The 17,649-nt window shown below is 44.6% G+C and overlaps 1 protein-coding gene across 3 annotated transcripts in view; it reads left to right on the top strand.

The window, feature by feature from the left end:
* Positions 1–17,649, top strand: part of MYBPC3 (myosin binding protein C3) — a 101,078-nt gene that overhangs the window by 38,006 nt on the left and 45,423 nt on the right. For all 3 annotated transcript variants that reach the window (XM_044269497.1, XM_044269496.1, XM_044269498.1), the window contains 5 exons: positions 5,059–5,225; positions 9,348–9,480; positions 10,300–10,302; positions 13,707–13,831; positions 16,212–16,317. In XM_044269497.1, coding sequence (XP_044125432.1) covers positions 5,059–5,225; positions 9,348–9,480; positions 10,300–10,302; positions 13,707–13,831; positions 16,212–16,317 — 534 coding nt within the window. The remainder of the gene's footprint in view (positions 1–5,058; positions 5,226–9,347; positions 9,481–10,299; positions 10,303–13,706; positions 13,832–16,211; positions 16,318–17,649) is intronic.

The following is a 17,649-nucleotide window of genomic DNA, read 5'->3' as shown; positions in this document are numbered from 1 at the left end:
CGGCTTAGAGTTCAGCATAGCCAGGTGGTGTGTCCCTGGCGCTGCTCTGTATTGATGTGTCCGCTCCGTTCACCCTGTGTATCGGGCATGATCCAGGCGGCCGGCGGGAGAGTATCGCACGGCAGTGAGCGCGGTGCGCATGCCGGGAGGCGCGTGTCTACATTCAAAGTCAGCATCCTGTGCAAGGCGGTGGAACGCACTGATGGAACGCACATCGTTCAGCGCGCCTCCTCCCTCCCGTTTCTGGCACCAAAGTGAAGTATTTAGGCGGTGTAGCGCAGAGCCATGATGCCTGGCGGCTGAGCTCTTGCAGTTACGAGGTGCAGTTTCTGTCCTGGGTCAGACTTAACTTATTGATGCCGATGTTTGTGAATAACTGGGTCCCTGTTTCTATTATTTAAACAGATGTCCATCCATTCCAGCAAGGGTGGAAAGAAATCTAAGAAACACAGGCACAGGCTGTGTCCGTCACGTGAACAGCCCCTTCCTGATGAACACCTGTGTGATTACTGTGAGGCTTGTGATGTGGAATTAGCTGCTCGTTCTTCTCAGAAGTCCTCTCCTGCCAGACCTCTAAAAAAGCAAAAGAGAAAACATGCTCTGTGCATCTCCTGTATCCCACCTCTGCCTGATGACTACTCATCTAACATTTGTGTAGATTGTTCTCAGCCTGATGAAGCTTCTGATGATGAAACTAAAAAGTTTTTGATACTTTTAAAATCTATTCTGTCACATTCTCAAAAGAAAAGAAAGGCAGTAAAAAAGAAGCTGTACCCATTACCATCTTCCTCCTCTGAGAAATCTGCTCGCTCTGAAGGAGAAGTTTCTTCTGGTTCAGAAGATAAATTGACCATTGCTGAAGATAATTTTCTTTTCAGAAAGGAAAATGCAAATTGTTTAATAAAGGAGGTAAAGAATATAATGGAGTCTAAGAAGGAGACAACTGCTGATCAGGATGAAGAAAGTTTATTCTACTTTCCAAGAAAAAGAGCATGTGTATTCCCAAGCCATCCGGTATTGGAATCTGTCATTCAAAATGAATGGAAATATCCCATTAAAATGATGGACCTAGGGTCCAGATTTGAAGCCATGTACAAAACGGATCCTTCTGAGTTAGTAAGCTGGGAGTCTCCATCCAGGGTTGATCCTGCTGTCACTAGACTTGCCAGAAGATAATTTTTTCCTTCAGATGATTCCACTTTGCTTAAGGATCCAATGGATAAAAAAGCAGACAACCTTTTAAAAAGACTGCATACCTATCTGGCTTCACTCAATAAAGCCACCATGGCTGCAGTACCAGTAGTCCATGCTCTTAGACTCTGGTTAAGTCATTTTGGGAAAGATATAGAAGATGGAGTACGAAGGGAAAAATTACTCTAGCAATAGCCAACCATGAAGCTTGCAGCAGATTTCCTCTGCGATTTTTCTGTAGATTCCTTAAGGGTTCTAGCAAAGAACATGGCACTTTCTAATTCTGCTAGATCCATTTGGCTGAAACTGTGGTCAGGAGACAAGGCATCAAAGAGTCATTTATGTTCTCTTCCTTTTGAGCCAAGAAGATCGTTTGGCTCTCAGCTGGACAAACTGCTAGAAGCCAACAAGGAAGATGAAGCCCGCAGTCCAGGCGAAAAAATCAGGCAAGGTTTTTTCGTCCCTACAGAAGACAAGGATACCAGAGATCTGGCTTCCGTGGACCTTCTGACAGAGGGAGAACAGACTGTAGATTCCATGGAGTATCGTCAGAAAAATCAAGGAGAAAAATTGATGAAAATAAGCCATCCAAATCAGAATTCTGACGTCAGAAGTCAAAGAGTAGGGGGTTGCCTTACTTAATATTATTCAACTTGGCAAAAGACTACTTCAGACAAATGGGTTCTGGAGATCATAAAAGAAGGTTATGCTCTAGATTTCCATCGCTGTCCAAGAAACAGATCCCTTCTAAATCAAAAAGAAGACCCACGAGATATACAACTAGTAGAAGAATTTCTACAAAAAGGAGCATTAGAACCGGTTCCGAAACATCAAGAAGGGGCAGGAGTGTATTCCAGGCTGTTCCCAGTTCCCAAGCCAGGGGGAAGATGGCATTTGATTATAGACCTTTGTTATCTGAATCGTTATAAAAAAAATCAACTTCAGAATGGAAACCATAAGATCGGTCACTGCAGTGCTTCAAGAGGGTCAGTTCATGGCTTCGTTAGACCTGAAAGATACTTACTTACATATACCTATAAGACAGTCTTCAAGAAAATTCCTGAGAGTGGCCATTCTCAAGAATGGCAAAATAGGACATTTCCAGTTCAAAGCACTACCTTTGGGTCTTTCTTCCGCTCCCAGGATATTCACAAAGATTGCAGTCATAGCAGTGGAGAGTCTTCGTCTCCAGGCCTTACAAGTGTTCCCTTATCTAGACGACTGGCTCATAGTAGCTCCATCGGAGGGCCTGTTAAAGTCTCATAATATTCTTCAGGTTGTCACCATCCTTCTCCAATCATTAGGGTTCCTGATCAACTGGGAAAAATCAGACATCCACCCTACCACTTCCAAGCTGTTTCTGGGATTCTAGATAAATGCATGTGCCATGACCCTTTACTTACATCTACCGAAGATCAATTCTCTAAAGAAAGAAGTAAAATCTCTAATCTCTTTTCCAAGCTAAACCCACGTTACTTCCAACAGATTACAGCCAAGTGGAGCATGCCAGCTTGGAATTTGATGGCGTCCAGGCGGAACAGAAAACTACTCAAATTTTGTTCCCTAAACAAGTTCGACAGACCTACGATAGTGGACGCATTCTCAATCAGCCAGAAAGGCCTGTCTGTTTACATATTTCCTTCAGTCCGTCTCATTCTGAGGGTTCTACAGAAGATTCTAGTGGAGAAGCCTCTGGCTATACTAATAGCCCCGTTTTGGCCCCGAAGGACTTGCTTCTCTCTTCTACTCCATTTGTCGAAGGGAGAGTATTGGAAACTCCCGCTTGTTCCCGATCTGTTATTACAGAACGGGCTATATCACCAAAACCTAGACAGACTTCATCTTACAGCTTGGAGACGGAAAGGTCCAGATTAGAAGAAAAAGGTCTCTCTGAGTCAGTGATTAATACTTTACTCTGTGCCCATAAAGACTCTACAAATATTAAATATGCTAAGAAACTATTTGCATCCTGGCTGATGAAGTCTAATTGTACAGACATTAGTGTTTCTTCCATTTTCCAATTCCTTCAAGACGGCTTCCAGAAAGGTCTCAAACCAAATACATTGAGAGTCCATATGACAGCGATCAACGCAATGACTGAGAACAAGTTTGTACATCATCCGTTAATATTCAGATTCTTTAAAGTAGTAGAAAGGTTAAAACCGGCATTTAGAGACCCTATACCTGTCTGGGACTTATCTCTGGTACTAAAGAAACAGGTCCTCCTGTTGAACCGTTAGCACAAGCTGAACTAAAATGGCTCTCCTGTAAAGTATTATTCCTGGTCGCCATTACATCTGCAAAAAGCTTGGAGAATTACAGGCTCTGTCTTCTAAATATCCGTATCTGAGATTTCTGCCAGATGGAGTACTATTGCGGACCATGCCATCCTTCTTGCCCAAAGTACCATCTTCTTCTAATGTGAACAGGGAATAATTCCTTCCGGTATTTTTTTCAGAACCTTACAATGAAGACCAAGCTCTCCTACACACCTTAGATGTCAAGAGAGCTATTGAAATGTATCTTCAAAGAACAGAAGAATTTAGAGCTGTTGAAAATCTATTTATTTTGTTTGCTGGACCAAGAAAAGGGCAGAAAGCATCTAAAGACACCCTCGCTAGATGGATTAAAGCCATAATTATGGAATCTTATTCCTTAGAGGGTGAAGCTTCTCCGTTTCCGCTTAGAGCCCATTCGACAAGATCCACAGCAGCATCATGGGCAGAGCAAGCACAAGTCTCAGTAACGGATATTTGCAATGCAGCTTCCTGGTCTACGCCATCAACTTTCATGAAGCATTATTATCTGCTGGACATCGATGCTAAGAGCTCAGCCTTTTGCACGGGTGTACGAAGTGCAGTCCTATGTTGAAGTACCCCCCCCCCTTCCCTTTGCTATCTATCCAAATCCCTTCATTGTGCTGCCGAGGACGAAAAGGGAAATGGAAAAATTGGTTACCTGGAATTTTGCTTTCCTTGAGTCCAAAGGCAGCACATATATACACCCCCTAAATAAAAAATAAATTGTATGCATCTATTGTCTGAATCTATTTTTAAAACACAGAGTATGGTTGTTGGGGGCGTGTTTATATACTATCTAAGTCATTATACTAATTGTATGTTAATCCAGGTGGGCGGTCCTAGTGGGGAGAATGAGGCAAGATTAACCCTTCATGTGCTGCCTTTGGACTCAAGGAAAGCAAAATTCCAGGTAACCAATTTTCCCTATCTGACATGGAAGGCATATCCTAGCGCTGTGATGGCCTGGTTGTTCTCAGAAATCAAAAGAAATGAATGGAGCATGCTGGGAGTCGTAGTTTCACCCCAGCTGGAGTGCTGGAGGTTAGCCATCACAGTCCTAGCGATATGCCATCAATGCCTGAAATAGGGGTACCCCTTGAAGTCATGGATGGAATGGAAATGTATGTCTGATACATTATGACTATTGGGTAACAGGTTTGTATTGCACATGTTGCAGTAAATTGCTGCAGTTGATATTGTTGCAAATGTTAAATTGGTATTTCAATGGCATGTAACACATTAAATATCAATTTCATGTTTGCTAAGTCTGCAAAGGTTCGTTACTCAAAGCCTATGGTTCTGCAATGGCTTTTGTCACCTACTGACACGCAGAAGCCATCTACTCAAATAATACAATGTGTAGACCCATAGCAATCAAGTAATAGCACATTGCCAGCACTGGTAGCAGACACCTTCAATATCTGCAACCTTTATCTGGGCAACCAAAGCCCTCAAAGGTTTGTAGCCGGTCAGTAGTCACTGTGAGGTTGTCATCCTCCACCCTGATGTCCTGATGTCCAGGCTGGAGGCATCCATGGCTGTATACTGACATAATCTCTCTTGACAGTAATGAGGCCAAGCAGGATACAGGACCAGACGTCGATGTTTGGGAGATCCTTCGTAAGGCACCTCCCTCGGAGTATGAGAAGATTGCTTTCCAGTATGGTATCACAGATCTTCGTGGGCTACTGAAACGTCTGAAGAAGATGAAGAAAGAGGAGAAGAAGAGCGAAGGTGAGGAGGTGGAGGCTCTCGAAAGACCCATTAATTCAAAAAAATAGAATTATGTTTCTAAATTTCTATAAATGAGATATCTGCAGGAGATACTGTAAATGATTAAGAACTTAGACCTCTTTCACACTTGCGTTGTCCGGATCCGGCGTGTACTCCACTTGCCGGAAATACACGCCGGATCCGGAAAAACGCAAGTGTACTGAAAGCATTTGAAGACGGATCCGTCTTCAAAATGCATTCAGTGTTACTATGGCAGCCAGGACGCTATTAAAGTCCTGGTTGCCATAGTAGTAGTGGGGAGCGGGGGAGTGGTATACTTACCGTCCGTGTGGCTCCCGGGGCGCTCCAGAATGACGTCAGAGCGCCCCATGCGCATGGATGACGTGCCATGCGAACACGTCATCCATGCGCCTGGGGCGCCCTGACGTCACTCTGGAGCGCCCCGGGAGCCGCACGGACGGTAAGTATGCTGCTCCCCCGCTCCCCACTACACTTTACCATGGCTGCCAGGACTTTAGCGTCCTGGCAGCCATGGTAACCATTCAGAAAAAGCTAAACGTCGGATCCGGCAATGCGCCGAAACGGCGTTTAGCTTAAGGCCGGATCCGGATCAATGCCTTTCAATGGGCATTCATTCCGGATCCGGCCTTGCGGCAAGTCTTCAGGATTTTTGGCCGGAGCAAAAAGCGCAGCATGCTGCGGTATTTTCTCCGGCCAAAAAACCAACTTGGAGATACTGTATATGATTAAGAACTTAGTAATGACAGAATTCTGACCACCTGCAGCCACCAGTAGGGGGAGCACAGCATACTGTTTTCTTATTAAAGGAGTCGTGGCAAGTTATTAAAGGGGTATATTTCAAGTTATCCCCTATCCACAGCATTAGATTAGTGAAGGTCCTATCACTGGGACCCTCACCGATCACAAGAACGGCAGTCCCTTGCCCCACAAGGCTTCCCCCCAGAAATGAATGGTCGAGCATGAACATTGCCGCTCCATTCATCTCTATAGGATTCCTGGAGATAGCGGAGTACAGTGCTCAGATATCTCTGTCAGTCCCATGGAAACTGAAGATAATGGCAGTAGACATGCTTCATCTGCCACTCCATCCATTCAGTGAAATCAGATCCAGGTTCTCATTATAGGTGGGGGTCCCAGCAGTCAGACTCCCACCATTCAGAGGCTTATCCCCTGAGTGACCTGTAGTGGTCTCCTGTTTGGATGCTACAGCTGTCACTCAGACCACAGGGGAGGGGCTATACATCAGAACAATGCAGGGAGCACTTCACCGTGAAGCTCCGCCTCCTGGGCACTTGCAGAAGCAGAACCTTGGCAGAATAAAGCTTCATATTCTCACTACTTCTGATAATAAAAGATTCACAAAAGGTACCTTTATCCTACTCTCTCTGGCCCCTATCTAGTGCTGTCAGCAGTTTTGTATGGTCAGAACTGCTGACAGGCTCCATTAAATGAGCTGAAGATCATAGGAAATGTGTAGAATTTGAACAGTGATTTTAGTTTACTTTAGTGGCAAAAATATCCCAATATTTCACAACCAGCTGTTTGCTAAACAATGCTTTCTGTTATGTTGTCTTAGCTACTGCAGCTAGGGATTACACAAGCATAACCACCGCCTGGCCTTACACCAGTGAACAAATCAGGCAGGCAGTATTAGAGGGGTTTTCCAGGAGTTTGATACTGATGGCCTATCCTCAGGCTAGATCATCGATATCTTATCGGTGAGGGTCCCACACCCGGCTGCCCTGCCAGTCAGCTGTATGAAGAGACTGCGATGCTCCGTCAGCGCTGCAGCTTCCGTACAAACAAGCACAGCGCCATACATTGTATAGTGGCTGTGCTTGGTATTGCAGCCCAGGACCATTCACTTGAGTGGGACTGAGCTGCATCTAGGCCATGTGATTGATGTATATGATGTCACTGGCCTAGGAATGGGCCACTGGAGCACCACGGCATCTTCAAGCAGCTAATCGTGAGTGCCAGGAATCGAACCCCCATCCTGAACATAAGCCATCAATATTGGACTCCCAGAAAACCCCTTTAAAACCTACTGACTAACTGGCCCTATATTAGAAAACATTTGGCCCCTGAGCCTTATTCTGCAAGAACTTTTTTGGAGAAAGAACTTAAAGAGAACCTGTCACCAAAAAATGCAATGCAATCGGAAAGCAGCAAGTTATAGAGCAGGATGAGCCCAGTAGATTAATGTATATTTTTTTGGGTGGAAACTTTAGAAAAACCTGTAATTTATACATTTATAACTCTACTATTTCTATCTCCTGTGAACAGCTATTGGTACAGATGGGAGGAGTTATCAGTGATTGATGGCCCTCTGAGATAGCTGTCAGTCACTGATAACTCCTCCCTCCTGTACCGATAGCTCCTCACAGGCTGCAGATATAAATGTAAAAATTACAAGTTTTGCTGAATCTTTTTCTACAAAGATATACATCAATCTGCTCAGCTCCTCCTGCTTTATAACATGGTACTTTTGGTGACATGTCCTCTTTAATGAGCTAAAAAAAAACTCACCCATTTCTAGAAAATGTCAAGTGTGCAATGGCGCTATATAACTTGCATGGTTAGCCTTATACAGTAGTTGTAAATTTGAAAAAATAAAATAAAATGTCAAAACAGTCTCTAAAAAGATAAAGATATTGATAGTCACATTGTGTCTCTAGCTCTTGACATTCCTGCTTGTTGACAGATCACTTCTGCGGCTTCTGATATCCTTATCATTGAGGAATGCTTTGAATTCCATGACATCACTCCAAGATAACAATGTCACTGTGACATCACTCAGACAAAAATATCTTTCACTACAGTATCCATTTTTGGAAAGGCAGCAAATCCCATTGAGGTTGGAAGGCTGCATCAAAAGACTAATGTCTGTGGCTTCTTATGTGTAGGGGGAGGTTAAAGGAACTGTAATGGGGTACAAATTATTTAATGTGGTCACATTCCTCATTTAAAGGAAACCTGTTGCCTCTACTATGCTGCCCGCAATGAGGCCAGTATGGTATAGTGACGGACCACCTGGTTTCAGTGCTCTGTCACTTTTCGGCTGGCAGTCAGTACCTTTATACAACCGACATGCCAAACCTTGCTGCACGTGCCAGCACTATGAGGGAGATGAGTCTGATGAGACTTGTCGTGGATAGGTCATCAATATGGAAAACTGGCCCTGTTAACACTTTCTCCTGAGCTAAAGAGAAGATCACTGATATTAGGTTAGCAGGTCATGTTGTGGCAGAGCTGAAATGCATTGGAAATTAGTTTTTTTGTGATTAAGTTAAAAGGGTTGTCACATCTCAGACAATAGAGGCATATCGCTAGGCTGTGCCCCCAGTGTCTGATAGGTGCGGATTCCATCTCTGGGACTTGCACCAATCCTTAGAACAGAGCCCGCAATGTGATGGAGGGCGCACCGCACATCCGTGGCCGCCCTCCATTCTGCGAGAACCGAAAATAGCTGAGCGTTGGCTCGGCTATTTCCTTAAGTCCCATAAAAGTGAATGGAGAGGTGGCCGCGCTTGCGCAGTGTGCTTCCCATTCATTTCAATATCGCACGACCTGTACCGAGAACGAAGCCCTGAAAGTGGTGGAGGGCACACTGCAAACGCACAACCGCCCTCCATTCATTTGCTATGGGGCCGCCAAAAATAGACGAGTACTGGCTCGGCTATTTCTGTCGGGCCCATAGAAGTAAATGGGAGTCGTGGCCGGACATGCGCGGTACGCTCCGACTCACTTCTATGGGGAGAGCGCTTGGTCGGTGGCCAAACGAGAGTCCTCCAGCCACCAGTTTGCGGGGCTCTGTTTAGGAGATAGGTGCGGGTCCCAGCGGTGTGTCTGAAAACGTTTGGCCACCCCTTGCTTGTTTTAGATGATCTTGTTTTAGGTCCTCACCGGTATAAGTAAAGCGGGATCCTCCACAATTATCTCTGCTTTTCACAGAGAAAAAAATGGAAAAAAAATCAATGGGGCAAAAATGTTGAACGTTTTATTTTACATACATTTTTGCAATTTTTTATAGAAAAATTCTGTAACTGTAGTTCTTGCCAATAATTGTTCTTTATTCTATTGCTTGTTTTTTTCCATTAGCTTTCTTGAAAAAGCTGGATCCTGCATACCAAGTGGATAAGGGGCAGAAGATGAAGCTGGTTGTGGAAGTAACAAATCCTGATGCAGAAGTGAAATGGATGAAGAATGGTCAAGAGCTTCGTGTTACTGGAAGGTGAGAGGATCCCGTATATAGGAGCTGATTATGGAGAGATGGGGGAGTAGATATGGTCACATTATGTTAGCACTATATGATAGTTGTTTGGGCATTATATGGCAGTATATAGTGGTATTATTTAGCCCTTGTGTAGTAGATTATTTGGACATTGTACTCTACAGTATTCTTTGAGGGATCTTTGCTGTGAATTCCCCCCTTCCAAACTAGGTTACTCCTCATAAAGTGCATCGCTCAAGAACCTCCACAATATATAGCAAAAGGTCAGCAGTAGATTTGCAAGTGTGTTACTGGTGACTTGAGTGCAAAGAACATTTTCAGATCTTCAGAGTACCAGAAATGGAAATGGTTGTTGTAACTCCACTGGATTTTGGCATACGATGGGGCCTCCAAGAATAGAGCAGCACGGAGCACTGTTCTTGTGGTCAAGACAACAGAAGTCTTGATGGAACCCTGACCCCTATTACAATTCAATAGGGTTTGCTAGGAGCAATTTGGGTCATTGGACCAATGAATTTGACCCAAAAGTAAATATAGCCTAAGTGACCTTGTTATCTACCACTAGTGCAGAACCAATAAAGCTGAGCCCTATTCCATATCAAGAATTGTGGGCACCCTTCTCATATAGTAAGATGAACATCCAAGTGGCAGTGCCGTATTATGATGTGTATCTTTGCCTATGTGTACATAATGACGGAATGCATGAAGACTACTCTTCAGAAAGTATTTAATCCCTATATTGTCTTTTCTTCTTCTTCTCTTCCTATCATTTTCTCTGTGCCTTTTGGGATTGACCTGGAACTGTCAATGATCCTCCAGCAAGTAAGTTTTTAGATATATTCTATAAATGTCCAGATATCAGATGTCCTAATGAGTGGTGTGGCCATTTCATTATAGTTCAAAATCCCTGGTTTATTTTTATTTTTTTACTACCGTATTTATTTTATCTTTCTTGAAATTTGAGTCTATTCTAGAGGATCCTAGCAAGGTCATCAGGTTGTACCTATCTTAATTCCTCTATTCATTCTAAAGAGCTACAAAATCCAACACCGATTAATTTCTTATTTTAACTTTATAAAAGTAGCTCTGTTTTGCTGTTACCTAGCTCCAAATCCTTTGCTCCTCATACAGCTGTAGTGATAACATTTTGCATTCAGCTACCAGTAGAGGGAGACCAAGAGTCAGTTGAACTTGCCCTAGTGGTAGGCAGCAGTAGGCAGATCCTTAAGGTTATATTTAAAGGGAACTTGTCATCATCATAATGGACCTTCTACCACCTGGGGTACCTCACAGCTCTGGTCATCATGCCCCCTATGATGTTTTGTGGTAGTTCATCTGATGGACAACTTTGGAGGGGTGGCAAGCTTGAATTGGAGCATCAAGACTAATGCCCTCATGACTTCAAATGGTTCATTTGCCTTAGGGAAATAAAGTGGTTTTGCAGCAAAGTTATGCATCGGCCTAACTCCAGGTTTGTGGTGGCCCAATGCTACACTGGATCCCCTGAACACTGTTTGACCACGTGTTGCTGCTCTCTAGAGGGGATGGTAAGCCATTGTTCACCCCAAGTGAAATTAAGTCCAAAGAGTCAAGGTCTGCAAACCAGTTTTATTCTTTACTAGAGGAACTCAAGTGCAAAACTGAGCTGGCTTCTCCAGCCTCCTCCCTGGCAGAAGAAGGTTTGTTGCTGAGGAGAGGCCTGAGCTAGCTGTCCCCCAATCTCTCTCTCTCTCTCTCTCAGAAGGACTGGCACCTTGGCCAAAGGGCTGGTGGCCCAGGGTCTGTGGCTCAGTCATCCGGTTAACTCCCTAGTCAAAAGACTGATGACCCAGGACCTATGGCCGGAGTATCAGCATCTTCTTCTGGTCCTTCAATAGTCTGGAGTTTCTCTTACTAAGCACTGGTCCCTATCTTCAGACAACTAGGGGCTCTAACTGCAGTTTCTAAGTGAACTAGAACATTCTGGTGGGAGAGGTGGAGTGGAGAATCATAGCCTAAACATAGAGTTTAAAGGGGTTCTACAGTTTGTTTTAAGTGAATGGAGCTTAGCCGCGCCCAGGCCATTGATACTAATCGTGACATCACTGAGCCAGCGGTAAACAGTGAGAAGGCTGCGGCGCTGCTGGAGCGTCGCTGCCTTCTCAAACAGCTGATAAGCGGGGGTCCCAGGTGTCGGACCCCCGTCGATCAGATGCTGATGATCTATCCAGAGGATAGATCATCAGTTAAAACAAACTGTAGAACCCCTTTAAATACAAGAATGACTAAGGCTACTTTTACACTAGCGTTTTTCAATTCTACTATGTAGATCCGTCATAGGATCTCAATAGCGGAAGAAAACGCTTCAGTTTTGTCCCCATTCATTGTCAATTGGGAAAAAACTGAACTAAATGAAACGAAGTGCACCAAAATGCATTCCGTTTCATTTGGTTGCGTCTCCATCGCGGACAGAATAACGCTGCAAGCAACGTTTTTCTGTCCGCGATGTAGTGCGGAGCAGGACGGATCTGTCCTGACACACAATGTAAGTCAATAGGGAGGGAACCGTTTTCTCTGACACAATAGAAAACGGACCCGTCCCCCATTGACTTCCAATGGTGTTCATGATCCGTCATGGCTATAGAAGACATAATACAACCGGAGCCGTTCATGACGGATGCATGCGGTTGTATTATTGTAACGGAAGCGTTTTTGCAGATCCATGACGGATCCGCAAAAAACTCTAATGTAAAAGTAGCCTAAGCCATTTTTCCAGACATAAACAACAAAGCTGAACCAGTCAAAAAGTCAGTGTGATTGTTTTTTTCCCTACAAAATGTTGCATAGTCCCTTATAGTAACTGTGAAAGATTTCGAACTTCTCAGTGGATTGATAGAAAGTCCCAAAGTCTCTCAGTATTAGCTGGCTGTTCATAACCCTTTCCATGGTTCAGTACAGATATCCTGCAGATCGACAGGATTTATAACAATATATATACAGGTGAAACTCGAAAAATGTGAATATCGTGCAACGTTAATTTATTTCAGTAATGCAACTTAAAAGGTGAAACTAACACATGAGACTCATTACAGGCAAAGCGAGAGATTTCAAGCCTTTATTTGTTATAATTTGGATGATTATGGCTTATAGCTTATGAATACCCCCAAAGTCACAATCTCAGGTCCCCTTTGCTCAGGGGGTATGCATTAATTAGCTGACTAGAGTGCGACACTTTGAGCCTAGAATATTGAACCTTTTCACAAAATTCGAATTTTAAGTTGCATTACTGAAATAAATGAACTTTTGCACGATATTCTAACTTTTCGACGTTCACCTGTACAGTCTGTATATAACATGTGGTTCAACACTATGAAACAGTATCAGTGCACACAACAGCATAAATCACAGTGCAAGTTAACCCTTCGAAGTTCAATCAAGTAGGGGGTGTTGATGGCTTTGCATAATAGCAACAGGGGCAAATGCCGCAAATGTCCATAGTCCAAAGTACCCTTGCGCCAGGGCACTACACAACTACCCCCAAAACATCATTGGGGACATGATGACAAGAGGTACTCCAAACAGTGATGACGGGTTGCATTTATATGTAAAATAACACTGTAATTCCTAAAGTTAACATATTAGACTTTATAAAGTAAAGACAGTGACGCTTTGACAGCATGTACTTATTTTCCTTTATGACAGATGCTCTAGGAAACCAAATACAGACTGCGGGTCTGACATAAGGAATCTCAGTCCTTAGTTGAGGTTATGGAGGGCCAGGGGTCTACTTACAGGATGCATTATCTCCTTCAGTACGGAGCTGAGAGTGTTTTTCCTCCCTGCTTATCACCACTTTAATTTTACTTAGTGCCAGATTCTTGTCCTTTCCCTAATGATGTGCCTAAGTGCATCATGTACCTCGATCTGTCAGCGGCTGAATGAGGAGGAGGAAAGAAACGAGCTGCTAACTATTCTTGCAACCGACCAGTCCATAGTATTACTATATACCTAGAAGATCAGGCAATGCAACACATGCATACATGTATTTCCTGCTGATGTACATGGCACATGTATGAAAGCAGAAACGATATGGCCGGGGTTATAGTGCGGCACACCATGACAAGCCACAAGCTAAATCACTTGGCGTCCCAAGCAAAGGAACACACTAGATAGTAAATCTGGCCCAAGTCATAACCTAATAGAGATCAATCGTCAACGGTTCATGACATTCTCTTTACTTTTCTTAGGTACATCTTCGAGAGCATTGGGAATAAAAGAATCTTGACTATTAATAACTGCTCGCTGGCCGATGATGCAGCATATACCTGTGTCATCGGAGAGGAGAAGTCCTTCACTGAACTGTTCGTAAGAGGTTGGTGTCCGCAAAGCACGATCATTAAAGGCCATGAATCTTTATGTTCTCAGTATCTGGGTTCTGACTAGGACAAGCCCTGTCTAGAAGTCCTGTTATGTCATATGGATCTCATGGAGGTGGTCCAAAGCTTGGACTTCCTTCTGTAGGCCACAGCAGAGGGTCAGTGTGATAAGTATAGCCACCAACAGCTTCCACAGCGGATCACCAATGAGGCAACCCCTTTCCACAAGTGCCATCAATGTATGATGCACTACTCAGGTAGCTTCCACGAACCGCCATATGTTTACAGCACAATGATGGTGCAGGCTCAGGAGAGGGGACCAAGCCATCAGTAGAAGGTTTACCATACAGATGACACCTTAATGCAGGCACCCTCAAACTGCGGCCCTCCAACTGTTGTAAAACTACAACTCCCACAATGCCCTGCTGTGGGCTGATACCTGTAGGCTGTTCGGGCATGCTGGGAGTTGTAGTTTTGCAACAGCTGGAGGGCCGCAGTTTGAGGATGCCTGACTTAATGCAATGGTCAGGTCTGGAGATAACTCAGACCACAACTATCTAAGAGCATAACCTGCTGTTTGTTAGCGACTCTCTGCTCTTGCTAATAGAGGGGGCCCCAAGTGAGGTACCCTCCTCTATGTAGTCATATTCCTTAATACTGGCACTGGGCAGGGGTTCTCTTTATTGAGACGACCTTTTCAATGATTATTCAGGGCTTATTGGTGTTAATTAAACAATCAGACCCACTGTTCATTCAGAACAGAACGATTCCATGGAAATCAACACCTTGCTGATGGTTTCCACACAACAAAAAGACCTATTTTTCTCCCTACATTGAGTAGTATGATCTAAACTTAAAGGGGTAGTGCCATCAAACACATTCTATATTTTTCAAACCAGCACCTGGATCTGAATACTTTGGTAATGGCATGTAATTAAAAATGTAGTACAGCCACTGAGTTATTCAATAAAATGTATCTGTATAGCGCCACCTGCTGTTTGTTCTTTTCCTTATTTCTTGTCCACCTCACTGGCTCCAGCCATATATACTGTTAGAAGCTGAGGCAGGGAAGGAGCTACAGTAGAAAGGACACCCCACCTTAGCTGTGATAGGGAGAGAGCTGCAGCAGAAAGGACACCCCCACCTGAGCTGTGATAGGGAGAGAGCTGCAGCAGAAAGGACACCCCCACCTGAGCTGTGATAGGGAGAGAGCTACAGCAGAAAGGACACCCCACCTAAGCTGTGATAGGGAGAGAGCTGCAGCAGAAAGGACACCCCACCTGAGCTGTGATAGGGAGAGAGCTGCAGCAGAAAGGACACCCCACCTGAGCTGTGATAGGGAGAGAGCTGCAGCAGAAAGGACACCCCACCTGAGCTGTGATAGGGAGAGAGCTGCAGCAGAAAGGACCCCCCCACCTGAGCTGTGATAGGGAGAGAGCTGCAGCAGAAAGGACACCCCACCTGAGCTGTGATAGGGAGAGAGCTGCAGCAGAAAGGACACCCCACCTGAGCTGTGATAGGGAGAGAGGTACAGTAGAAAGGACACCCCTCGAGCTGTGATAGGGAGAAAGGTACAGCAGAAAGGACACCCCCCGAGCTGTGATAGGGAGAGAGGTACAGCATAAAGGACACCCCCCCCCCCCCCCCCCGAGCTGTCAGCCTGAACAGAATCTAGCAAAACAATTGGAGCAGTGAATGGGGAGATCTCTGGATCCATGTGAGGTGCAGGGCTGGTACTAGCTTTGTTAGAAAGAGATTGTCATGTATTATATGATGTCAGATTTTTTTATTTATTTAATTTTTACATTAATCATGGCATAACCCCTTTAAGTATAAACAACATATTAGTTTGATTTTGCTGACTGTAGCGTCGATGTGAATCCACTTCTGAAAAATGTCTGACATGAAGTTTGCAGATGACAAATGAATGTGTCAGAAATGTCACTGGCCCGCCATCAAATCCTCAGAATCTTCAAGTATCCGTCTGCCAGGATTCTCACATTACAACATCACTTCTTGGGTTCCCTGCTGTTTGCACGTCATGTCACTTCCCATATTACACCCCCCCCCCCCCCTTCCCCAACTCTAGACACTCAATCTAGATTGTCTTCCCACCTAATGAAACTATTTGCATGGTCTAAACCACCGCTGCAGGTTATGTGCTGGGAAAAGGGATGCCTACGCCTCGGGATTTCAATAATTAGCTTGATTATTTTCTAATTCGTCACTAGTGCTTTTACAATGTATTAGTATCAGTGCACAGGTCACTGCCCCCCACAAAATCAACACATTCCTCTTCTGCTGCTGTGATCCCATCGCTTACAATTAACCATAGGAATAGCATGCATGGAATAATATATTGTATATCTCTTACAGAGCCACCGGTGCAGATCCTCCATCCTCTGGAAGATCAAGTGGTGATGGTAGGGGAAAGAGTGGAGTTTGAATGTGAAGTGTCAGAGGAAGGGGCGCAGGTGAAATGGTAAGAGACACTAAGGAACGAGGCATGATAAGATTGCCATTTTATATCCTTTTGTCAGGCTAGAACTGGAATGGTGACAACAGCAGGAGATGAGCTAATCTGATTAGACACAGGGTCTTGCCACAAGATGGGGTCATAGTGCTTCCCTGGCTGCCCTCAGAGGCTACTTTTGGGTAGTGTACCTCTTGGTGAGAGACATGCCTCTACGACACACTCAAAGACATTTCGCCCAGACTTTGAGAGGGGGTGCATCATTGGACAGAGAGGAGCAGGATGATCATTTCAATGAATTGCCTGCCACCTAGGCCATTCTGACCTAGATGTTAGGAGATGTTGGGAGCAGTGGTTATGTGATGATCTGGGGAGCAAACGCATATAACAGTCCGTCAACCCTAGTGGTGATACGAGGGACACTACCAGCTCAGTGATATCTGCAGAACATCCTGCAGCCACATGTGTCGTCTCTCGTGGCAGGGCTTCCAACTGGCATTTTAGGATAATGCTCAGGAATGTCTCCTCCAGATTATAACACTTCCTTAGCTGCCCGGTCACCAGATTTATCTCCAGTCGAGCATTTATGGGAGCTGCTGGGACGCCAGCTTCTGCAACCTACGAGTGTGCAGGATCTACAGGCCCAGCTGAAACATCTGTGGGCAAATGTGCCACGGGATACCATATGGAACCTGTATGCCTCCATGTCCAAAAGTATCTCATCTTGTATCCAGGCTAGAGGCGGCCTAATAGGGTCCTTTCAGTTATACAAATTTCCCTAATAAACTCCTTTCACTAATATTCTGGGGGGCACTATCTCTCCTTGGGGATCATCCGAATCGGCCTGGGAAGACCTAAAGGCCATACATGCTCCTCTGGGATTCTGGGAAGAAAAGGATGCAAATGAGCTCTTAACAAGCTCTGCCTCTGATGCCACCAGATGTAAGGCAGCTATCCTGTAAGTCCATGTTCGACCCTTTAAGAAAGGCCTTGAGACATGACTCGGATATTAAATAAGCCAGCACCTCATCTGCAGATGAGGAGACAGCGCCTTGGGAAGAGAGCTCCTTTGCATCCCTTTCTTCCCAGAATTCCAGAGGAGCATGTATGGCCTATAAGTATCCTCATTCCGACTAAGGCATTCTCTCCCCAAGGAGATATAGTACCCCCCAAATCCCGACTTAAACCTCTCACCCAGTTACGCCAGTACTCTCTGCTCTGCACTGATGAGGGGCAATCACCCCAAAACAGCTGTCTGCAGATGAGGTGCTGGCTTATTTAATATCCGAGTCATGTCTCAAGGCCTGAACATTGACTTATAGGATAGCTGCCATATATCTG

Source organism: Bufo gargarizans, chromosome 10 (genome assembly GCF_014858855.1).
Source record: "Bufo gargarizans isolate SCDJY-AF-19 chromosome 10, ASM1485885v1, whole genome shotgun sequence".
Classification (NCBI taxonomy): Eukaryota; Metazoa; Chordata; class Amphibia; order Anura; family Bufonidae; genus Bufo; species Bufo gargarizans.
The sequence above is the reverse complement of the archived record's forward strand: the minus strand, read 5'-3'. Positions and strand labels throughout refer to the sequence as shown.